We start from the raw sequence: 11575 nt of genomic DNA on the forward strand, positions 1-11575 counted from the left end.
AGGAGACATAAACCCTCACATCCCTAGCTAACGTTGGCCACCAGTATTTCACGCTAAGGCAGTGCACTGTCCGGCCAATACCTGGATGTCCAGAGGAGGGTGATGTATGAGCCCAATAAATCAGACGATCACGAACCACGAGCGGAACGTACGTCCGCCCCACAGGACACTCGGGGGGAGTAGGGTCGGTACGCAATGCCCGCTCGATTTCCGCATCGACCTCCCACACCACCGGAGCCACCAGACAAGACTCCGGCAGTATGGAAGTAGGCTCAATGGACCTCTCCTCTGTGTCATACCGCCGGGACAGGGCGTCTGCCTTACCGTTCTGGGACCCTGGGATGTATGTGATCTTAAAAACAAACCGGGTCAGGAACATGTTCCACCTAGCCTGACGAGGGTTCAATCTCCTAGCTGCCCGGATGTACTCCAGGTTACGGTGATCAGTCAGAATGAGGAAAGGGTGTTGAGCCCCCTCAAGCCAATGCCTCCACACCTTTAGGGCCTGGACTACAGCTAACAGCTCCCTGTCCCCAACGTCATAATTACGCTCCGCCGAGCTGAGCTTCTTGGAGTAGAACGCACAGGGGCGGAGCTTAGGTGGCGTGCCGGACCGTTGCGACAGGACTGCCCCAATGCCGGCCTCAGACGCGTCTACCTCTACTTGGAATGGTAAAGAGGGATCCGGATGCGCCAGCACCGGGGCCGAGGTGAACAGGTTCTTCAGTTTGACAAATGCCCTGTCCGCCTCAGCTGACCACTGCAAACGAACCGGACCCCCCTTTAGCAGGGACGTAATGGGAGCTGCAACCTGTCCAAAGCCCCGGATAAACCTCCGGTAGTAATTAGCAAAACCCAAGAACTGCTGCACCTCTTTTACAGTGGTTGGAGTTTGCCAATTACGCACGGCCGACACACGGTCTACCTCTATCTCCACACCAGACGCGGACAACCGATAACCCAAAAAGGAGACGGACTCCTGGAAGAATAGGCATTTCTCTGCCTTGACATACAAGTCATGCTCCAACAGTCTTCTCAACTCTCGGCGCACCAGGGCTACATGCTCGGCTCGTGTAGAAGAGTACACTAGGATATCATCGATGTATACTACCACACCCTGCCCATGCATGTCCCGGAAAATCTCGTCAACAAAGGATTGGAAGACTGAAGGAGCATTCATTAACCCGTATGGCATGACGAGATACTCGTAATGACCCGAGGTGGTGCTAAATGCTGTCTTCCATTCATCCCCCTCCCTAATGCGCACCAGATTGTACGCGCTCCTGAGATCCAACTTTGTGAAGAACCGCGCTCCGCGTAATGATTCTGTCATAGTCGCAATCAGTGGAAGAGGGTAACTGTACTTAACCGTGATCTGATTGAGACTACGGTAGTCAATACACGGGCGCAAGCCCCCGTCCTTCTTCTTCACAAAGAAGAAACTTGAGGAAACCGGGGAAGTGGAGGACCGTATGTATCCCTGTGCCAAGGACTCGGCTATGTAAGTCTCCATAGCCGCTGTCTCCTCTTGAGACAGGGGATACACGCGGCTCCGCGGAAGTGCCGCTCCTGTTTGGAGATCTATCACACAATCCCCCTGTCTATGAGGTGGTAGCCGTGTTGCCCTCGTTTTGCTGAACACAAGTGCTAAATCCTCATACTCAGGGGGAATGCGCATTGCGGGCACTTGGTTCGGACTCTCTACCGAGGTCGCCCCTAAGGAAACACCTAGACATCTCCCTACACACTGGGCAGACCACTCCATAAGAGCCCTCTGTTGCCACGCGATGGTAGGATCATGGGCGCTTAACCAGGGAAGCCCCAGCACCACGGGATACGCAGGAGAGTCAATCAAATAAAACTGAATGATCTCCTCATGACCCCCCTGCGTCGTCATCTTAAGTGGTGCTGTGACTTCTCTGATCAGCCCCGACCCCAACGGCCGGCTGTCTAGGGCGTGAACAGGAAAGGGGGCTTCTACCGGCCGAAGGGGAATTCCTAACCTATAACAAAATGCACGATCAACAAAATTCCCAGCTGCGCCTGAATCTACTAGCGCCTTATGCTGGGAATGAGGTGCCACCTGTGGAAATCTCACAGGTATACTCATGTGACCAACAGAGAGCTCTGGGTAAGTGGGGCGCCTACTCACCTGAAATGACTCCCCAGTGCGTGACCTGTTCTCCCCTCTCCCAGGAGACCCTCCCCAGCACCTGGCCGCGGTGTGTCCTCCACGGCCACAGTTGGTGCAGGGGATGGCCCCCCTCGGGTTCTCTCTCCTCCTCTCTCTAGCGCCAGCACCCCCGAGCTCCATGGGAATCGGCTCGGAGGTGCTGGAGGGTGGAATGGACGACCCCCACTCAGCAGGGTGTCGAGATGGATGGAGATGTCCACCAACTGGTCGAAGGATAGGTTGGTGTCCCTGCAGGCCAGCTCACGACGAACGTCCTCTCGTAGGCTACACCAGTAATGGTCGATGAGGGCCCTCTCATTCCACCCGCCATCCGCCGCTAGAGTCCGGAACTCCAGGGCGAACTCCTGTGCGCTCCTCTTCCCCTGTCGGAGGTGGAACAGACGCTCCCCCGTCGCCTTCCCCTCAGGTGGGTGATCGAAGACAGCCCTGAAGCGGCGGGAGAACTCCGCGTAGGTGATGGTAGCGGCGTCTATTCCCCTCCATTCGGCGTTGGCCCACTCCAACGCCTTGCCAGATAGACAGGAGATGAGGGCGGATACGCTCTCGTATCCCGAGGGCGCTGGGTGTATGGTAGCCAGGTAGAGTTCCACCTGCAGGAGGAACCCCTGACACCCGGCTGCAGAACCGTCATATGCCCTCGGGAGCGAGAGCCGTATGCCACTGGGTTCCGGTGCTGAGAGAGGAGGACTGGCCGTTGGTGATGGGATGGTGTGAGAAGGCGTGGGCACCTCTCCAGTAACCAACCGGCGCAGAGTGTTGGACACCTCGTTCATGGCGGCCCCAAGTTGCCGGATCATGGTGTCTTGGTCGCTGATCCGATCCTCCAGCGACTTGGGTGCCGCCACTGCTCCTGCTGACTCCATAGTGGTGTGTTGTTCTGTCAAGGCTGAGGTGTATGATGTGTGGAAGTCAGGCGCAGGACACCGAAGCTTAGTCCAACAAAGTTTACTGTGAAAAACCACCAAGCAAGGATACAGTAAACGGCCTCAACAAAACAGAGGCGAGCAATACGCAAACTATGCGTATAACAAATAAACAAAGAAACAGATACAAAAACACGCAGCACTACGGACAGGCGAAAAACAACACACAATCTAACCAATGCAAAACAGGGAACTTATAGGACACGTAATCAGACACAAACGGACACAGGTGTAAAAGACAGACCAAAGCAATCACACCAAGAAACATTCAACGGTGGCAGCTAGTACTCCGGGGACGGCGAACGCCGAAGCCTGCCCGAACTAGGAGGAGGAGCAGTCTCGGCAGAATCCGTGACAAAGAGTCAATACAGGTCTAAGATTGAATCGTACTACACTGGCTCTGACGCTCGTCGGATGTGGCAGGGCTTGAAAACTATTACAGACTACAAAGGGAAGCACAGCCGCGAGCTGCCCAGTGACACAAGCCTACCAGACGAGCTAAACCACTTCTATGCTCGCTTCGAGGCAAGCAACACTGAAGCATGCATGAGAGCACCAGCTGTTCCGGATGACTATGTGATCACGCTCTCCGTAGCCGATGTGAGTAAGACTTTTAAGCAGGTCAACATTCACAAGGCCGCAGGGCCAGACGGATTACCAGGACGTGTACTCCGAGCATGTGCTGACCAACTGGCAAGTGTCTTCACTGACATTTTCAACATGTCCCTGACTGAGTCTGTAATACCAACATGCTTCAAGCAGACCACCATAGTCCCCGTGCCCAAGGACTCTAAGATAACCTGCCGAAATGACTACCGACCCGTAGCACTGACGTCTGTAGCCATGAAGTGCTTTGAAAGGCTGGTCATGGCTCACATCAACAGCATTATCCCAGAAACCCTAGACCCACTCCAATTTGCATACCGCCCCAACAGATCCACAGATGATGCAATCTCTATTGCACTCCACACTGCCCTTTCCCACCTGGACAAGAGGAACACCTACGTGAGAATGCTATTCATTGACTACAGCTCAGCATTCAACACCATAGTGCCCTCTAAGCTCATCACTAAGCTAAGGATCCTGGGACTAAACACCTCCATCTGCAACTGGATCCTGGACTTCCTGACGGGCCGCCCCCAGGTGGTAAGGGTAGGTAACAACACATCTGCCACACTGATCCTCAACACGGGGGCCCCTCAGGGGTGCGTGCTCAGTCCCCTCCTGTACTCTCTGTTCACCCATGACTGCATGGCCAGGCACGACTCCAACACCATCATTAAGTTTGCCGACGACACAACAGTGGTAGGCCTGATCACCGACAACGATGAGAAAGCCTATAGGGAGGAGGTCAGAGATCTGGCAGTGTGGTGCCAGGACAACAACCTCTCCCTCAACGTGACCAAGACAAAGGAGATGATTGTGGACTACAGGAAAAAAAAAGAGGACTGAGCACGCCCCCATTCTCATCGACGGGGCTGTAGTGGAACAGGTTGAGAGCTTCAAGTTCCTTGGTGTCCACATCACCAACGAACTATCATGGTCCAAACACACCAAGACAGTCGTGAAGAGGGCACGACAAAGCCTATTCCCCCTCAGGAGACTAAAAAGATTTGGCATGGGTCCTCAGATCCTCAAAAAAATTCTACAGCTGCACCATCGAGAGCATCCTGACTGGTTGCATCACCGCCTGGTATGGCAACTGCTTGGCCTCCGACCGCAAGGCACTACAGAGGGTAGTGCGTACGGCCCAGTACATCACTGGGGCAAAGCTTCCTGCCATCCAGGACCTCTATACCAGGCGGTGTCAGAGGAAGGCCCTCAAAATTGTCAAAGACTCCAGCCACCCTAGTCATAGACTGTTCTCTCTGCTACCGCACGGCAAGCGGTACCGGAGTGCCAAGTCTAGGTCCAAAAAACTTCTCAACAGCTTCTACCCCCAAGCCATAAGACTCCTGAACAGCTAATCATGGCTACCCGGACTATTTGCACTGCCCCCCCCACCCCATCCTTTTTACGCTGCTGCTACTCTGTTAAGTATTTATGCATAGTCACTTTAACTCTACCCACATGTACATATTACCTCAACTACCTCAACTAGCCGGTGCCCCCGCACATTGACTCTGCAACGGTACCCCCCTGTATATATAGCCTCCCTACTGTCACTTTATTTTACTTCTGCTCTTTTTTTTTCTCAACACTTTTTTTGTTGTTGTTGTTTTATTTTTACTTTTTTGTTTAAAATAAATGCACTGTTGGTTAAGGGCTGTAAGTAAGCATTTCACTGTAATGTCTGCACCTGTTGTATTCGGCGCATGTGACCAATAAAATTTGATTTGATTTGATTACCCTTCCCCATTTAGCTCAGTGGAGGTGTGTAAGGGGAGAATTTTAAAGCCTGCCCTGTGCTATTGTTATGTTGTAGTGGTAGGGGGTTGGGGAAAGTTATGTGCTGTGAAAATATGACATTGTTTATTTTCTGTGCTATAGCCTATCATGATGTAGTCTATTTCAATATAACATAAACCCTGTATCACTAAATGTGTATATTTTCATTACATTAAAAAATAACGGCACATCCAGTAATGTTATTTTAGACTTCGCTACTCCCGTATCGTATCAACAAAGTAAATAGACAGCGACTTTCCCGTTACGCTATCAAAACAGTAAAATAATAAAATGCCTTGGACGTTACCGTTATCAACACAGTAAACAGTAAATGTTTTCTAATAAACCAAATAGGAAATCATCTCCCAGATATCACTATTTCTAAAACAAGCCATAGAACGTTGGTTGAAATTTCAATGTAATGCTCCAGAAACGACAGAACAAATAATGCAACAAATATTGTGGTTAAACTCAAATATACTAATTGACAGAAAAACTTTTTTTTTTGACAATTTTTTTTAAAAAAAGGTATAATCTTCGTAAATGATATCATCGGTAGGACTGATGGAGTTATGTCGCACGTGCAGCTAACAAAAACATATGGAAATGTCTGCTCTACCCAAAATTACAACCAACTAATTGCAGCCTTACCGCAAAAATGGAAGAGGAAAGTGGAAGGAGGAGAAAGTAAGGAACTTGTCTGTCGGCCTTGCATTAAAGAACATAATTGGTTAAGGAAAACTGTGATAAATAAAAAGGTATATCAGTTTCATTTAAGGACCAAAGGATTGACAGCCGTCCCATATAGATTGCAAAATAGTTGGGAAGAGATTTTTGACGTACCGATCCCATGGCATAGTGTTTATGAACTGATACGCAAAACAACACCGGATTCAAAACTTAGAATCTTTCAAATTAAATTATTATATAAAATTCTTGCTACCAATATAATGTTATTTATATGGGGGATACAATCTTCCCAGCTCTGCAGATTTTGCTGTGAAGAGACAGAATCGTTAGATCATTTGTTTTGGTTCTGTCCATTTGTAGCTTGTTTTTGGACACAGGTCCAGGAATGGCTAAAGGATTGCAATATTTACCTGGAGCTAACCCTGCAGATAGCATTACTGGGTGATCTGAAAAGTCATAGTCAATCGATCAATAATATAATAATACTTTTAGCAAAAATGTTTATTTTTAATTCACAATCTGTAGAAGCAATGAGAATAGAAATGTTCAGGACTTTTGTAAAACATCACAGTACGGTTGAAATATATATGGCAAATAGAAATCCTATATGGATGGTGTTAAGAGATAGATGGGAGGTATTGAATAGAGTTGAAGGATGGGACTAATAACAAATAACAACAAATATTAACAAAGATAGCTAATAATGTAAGCATTCTGTGTCCATAATAAGTATATAGGTTGTATGTTGGGAGCTTTTGGGAAAGAGCACAGTTAGAAAGATATGGCATATAGAAGCAAACCGGATGGACATCATGAAAATGATCGGAGAGGTTGAGAGTAGAAGTAGTTCAGGAGCAAAAAAATTAATAAATATATATATATATATATAATAAGATAGTAGTGTTATTAAAAGTCTTATTGAAAGTTATTAAAAACCTCCAATTAACCTATAATTTCCATTCTCAGAGCGTTAATAAAACCTCCCAGGGAAACTTTCAAGCAACCAGAGTAAAACATTCTCAGAACCTCCCTGCAACATAAAAATAAATGTTACAAGAACATGCAACATTTTCACTTCTGTTCTCAGAACGATTAAAAAAACGTTTGGTTTTTCCAGTCAGGAAACGTATGGCTTTATTCCCAGAATCAATGGGAAACCAAAAATGTATGTTACCACAACTTCCAAGGAACTAAATGTGCTAGCTGGGTACCTTCCAGTTGTCATCCCACCTCTTCTTCTTCTGTGGGGTTTATCGGCGGTTGGCATCCAACATTATAGTGCATTACCGCCACCTACTGTACTGGAGTACCCCCGCCTCCTGCCTGTGTACCGGAGTTAAAAATGGACCAATAGAAGTATAAAGTGGGGTTCCTGCAGATCCAGGAATGCCCACATGCAGGAACGCCCTGAATTGCGGGATGCAATTGCACCCTTCTCCCACGTTTTGCTAGTTCATTCCGACATCAATCTCATGGGTTGGCTACTTCTCCAGTAGATGTCTTTGACGGTGTGGCATAACATTTTAATAGTGTAGTACCTACAGTGGTGCAAAGTGCTTAAGTAAAAATAATTTGAAGTACTCCTTAAGTAGTTTTTTACGGTATCTGTACTTTACTATTTAGAACTTTTACTTTTATTTCGGTACATTCCTAAAGAATATAATATACTTTTTACTCCATACATTTTCCCTGACACCCAAAAGTATTGCTTAGCAGGAGAACAGGAAAATGGTCCAATTCACTCACTTTTCAAGAGAACATCCCTGGTCATCCCTACTGCTTCTGATCTGGCGGACTCACTGAACACATGCTTCATTTGTAAATGAAGTCTGAGTGTTGGAGTGTGCCCCTGGCTATCCATAAATATAAAAAAAAACAAGAAAATGGGGCCATTTGGTTTGCTTAATATAAGGAATTTGAAAAGATGTATACTTCTAAGTATATTTTAGCAATTGCATTTACTTTTGATACTTAAGTATATTTAAAACCAAATAGCTTTAGGCTTTTAGTCAAGTACTATTTTACTGGGTGACTTTCACTTGAGTCATTTTCTATTAAGGTATCATTACTTTTACTCAAGTATGACAATTGGGTACTCTTCCACCACTGAGTACCTATCGTTTCTCATCTCATTTAATATCTCGATGTTTTGACAAGAACGGCCTTGCTCAGACTACAACCTCGATCTCACATAGGGCTAAACAGATGACTGACTGACTGACTATTACAGGAAAATATGAGTATGACTCGTTACGTAATAATACGTCTGAAAATCCGTCCTGATAAAATGTAATTTTCTTACCAGAAGCGTGGGAACTTACATAGTAGCTGTCAATGAGCAGTGCCAGGACCCTGATGTGACAGTGCCATCCAGTGAAATTATATATAAATAACAAAAGCAGGAGGAGCGACGTACCTAGGGTGTATTAATTCCGCTGGTTCTGTTGCAAATCGTTTCTTAAACGAAAGAAAACTAAACAAAACATGGAGGAACCTACCTGAATTTGTCCAATAGAAACTCTTGTTTTGGCGGAATGAATACACCCCTGATATACCCCCCCCCCAAAAAAAAAAGATGGGTGTGTAGGAGCTGTTATTACCATTAGGGCTGGTTGCTCTGGGGCTTCACTCAAACAAACTGAATAAAATATTAAAAAGTATGTTTCTATTCCTTTGTAATTGAATTGATATAGTGGCAGGTGGAAATGTTACTTGTATAATGACAGGTGATCATCATTACGTTGGTCATCAAAAGCGTAATTATAAATTACAAAACATACATTATATATACACTACCGGTCAAAAGAACACCTACTCATTCAAGGGTTTTTCTTTATTTTTACTATTTTCTACATTATAAAATAATAGTGAAGACATCAAAACTATGAAATAACACATATGGAATCATGTAGTAACCAAAAAAGTGTTAAACAAATCAAATTATATTTTATATTTGAGATTCTTCAAATAGCCACCCTTTGCCTTGATGACAGCTTTGCACACTCTTGGCAATGGATTTGACAGCTCTAGCGCAGTTCCACCTCTGACAGTGTCAAAACAACAGCTATATGGATGTCGGCTAAAGCGGATCTGATTGAATAGAGCCCTAACTTTGGAAATGCAGAAGCACCCTCTGCCTTGGTTTGTTACTGGATCTATATACAGCACACAAAAACATTCCATCCTGTGAAATGATTTTGAAATGTCATTTGACCCAACATGAGATATTGCGACATGTCATCTTGGTTGTCGTCTTCCCTCTCTCTCTCCACTTTACAGGTTACGTTTTTTAACAGTGTTGTTTAACAGAAACTCTGTTCTCTCCACCCTGACCCCCAGACACATACTGGGCAGAGTACAGGCTCTCTCGGTGCGGGTCTGTCTTCCCTGTGTCCAGACTGCTCAGTGTTCTCAGCCTTAGCATCTGCCTCAGCTTTTGACGGAACTCCCTAGAGGCAAAGTAGTAGATGAAAGGGTCGAGGCAGCTGTTGAGGCAACTGAGGGAGAGAGTCAGCTTGTAGGCCATGTAGAGGGAGTCCCCGTAGAAGAGCCTCCGGATGGTGTGAGCCAGGAGGAGGATGTTGTTGGGAGCGAAGCAAAGCGTGAAGACCGTTAGGACGGTGACGGCGAGACGTATAGCTTTCTCTTTCTGGTTGGTCTTGGAAACTCGGGCCAGCTTGCGGATGATGCCGACGTAGCAGAACACAGTGATGCAGAACGGGATGAGGAAGAGGATGACAAACAGGGCAAGGAGGAAGGCAGCCCAGGCCTCCATTGATGGAAGCATGTCCCTCTTCAGAACGTCAAAGCAGGTGGTGATCCCGAGTTCTGGAACGTGGAACGTCAGGTCGGTTGTCATGAGTGGGTACAGGACAGATAGGACGACTGTCCACATGGCCAAGCAGCCGATCACAGCGAATGACTTCCTTTCCCTGGTCTCACGGAAGAGCATGGGCCAACAGATGCCCAGGTAGCGGTCTCCACTGATGGCCGTCATAGTTAGAATTGAGCAGTACATGTTGGCAAAGAACACCAGGGTCAGGAGCCTGTGGAAGATCAGAATATATTTAATCGTTATTCATCTGTGACAAAATAAAGTTGTTGGCTCTTGCTCAGGGCATGGAAAAGACACATCTATCTCAATGGGACTGATCAGGATAAATACATTATAATAAAATAAATAAACAAGAATACCTGCATATGCCCGGGCCCAGGCTCCAGTTATACCCCTGCATCTGATACATGATCTGGAAGGGCAGGACGAGGCCCAAGGCCAGGTCTGTCAGGGTCAGGTTGATCATGAAGATGATGGAGGGAGTTTTGGGAGAGGTACGGAAGAGGAGAAGCCACATGGAGAGGCCGTTTCCTGTCAGGTTGATGGCGGTGACCACGATGTAGATGATGGAGATAGCTGTGCTGGCTGTTGCGTTCTGGAACAGGGACAAGGTGATGTTGTCCAGTTTGGTGCTGTTGGTACTCCAGGCCATGGTGACAATGACTTCACACAAACTACCTATGATCAGACAGACATTTAGATTCATGTAAAAGGGTAGCATTGTCTTGTCTGTAGCCCAATGTACTAGCTAGTGTCGCGTGGGATCTGAACTTGTGTTTTAAAACAAGACTTGGCAGACAATATTATGCCAATGAATTAAAGATCACCAAATATGTAAGTCACCACACCCTAATAGGGTAATTTCCCCCCTGAAATATTGCACTAAAATATGCAAATTAGTAAATATATTTGTATATACCGCAAATCCATTTTCCTAGACACTGGATGAAGTCAGCCTAAATATTTGGTTTAATTTTGTTAAGACACTCCAGGACCGGACATGTATAGAGCAGGTTGTGGATATATACTTTTTCATCTTTCTATCTGTAAAATACTAAAGACATGTATGTAAACAGCATTTATGTCGCATATTTCCAAAGAACATTTAATCTAGAATCAACATTTATAACATATCAACAACTTCCTGTATACAAGTTTGGAGAATATATCAAGGGAATGGATAACCACAAAATAAATTGTGAATGCAGATGCTTCTGAAGCTGAGAAAAATGTGTTGGCATGTTGGAAGAGTCTGACTTTCGGTAAATGGCATTTAAAGAGAAGAACAATTAATTTTGCCTACCAATTGCCAAACTCTTATTTAGGGCAGGGTTTCCCAAACTCGGTCCTGGGCCCCCCCCTGGGTGCACATTTTGGTTGTTGCTGTAGAACTACACAGCTGATTCAAATAATTAAAGCTTGATGATGAATTGGTTATTTGAATCAGCTGTGTAGTGCTAGGGCAAAAACCAAAACGTGCACCCAAAGGGGGCCCCAGGACAGAGTTTGGGAAACCTGATTTAGACCCAATCACGATCTCTTCAG

At 46.1% G+C, this 11575-nt stretch overlaps 1 protein-coding gene across 1 annotated transcript; it reads right to left on the reverse strand.

Annotated features, from left to right (window-relative positions):
• Positions 1–9042: 9042 nt before the first annotated feature.
• Positions 9043–11102, reverse strand: LOC121577330 (P2Y purinoceptor 8-like). The gene is made up of 2 exons (XM_045206415.1): positions 10390–11102; positions 9043–10241 (listed from the first exon to the last, which is right to left on the reverse strand). The coding sequence occupies exons 1-2, from the start codon at positions 10749–10751 to the stop codon at positions 9485–9487; spliced, it is 1119 nt and encodes a 372-aa protein (XP_045062350.1). The 5' UTR covers positions 10752–11102; the 3' UTR covers positions 9043–9484.
• Between the last annotated feature and the right edge of the window lie 473 nt (positions 11103–11575).

This window comes from Coregonus clupeaformis, chromosome 23, assembly GCF_020615455.1.
Source record: "Coregonus clupeaformis isolate EN_2021a chromosome 23, ASM2061545v1, whole genome shotgun sequence".
Classification (NCBI taxonomy): Eukaryota; Metazoa; Chordata; class Actinopteri; order Salmoniformes; family Salmonidae; genus Coregonus; species Coregonus clupeaformis.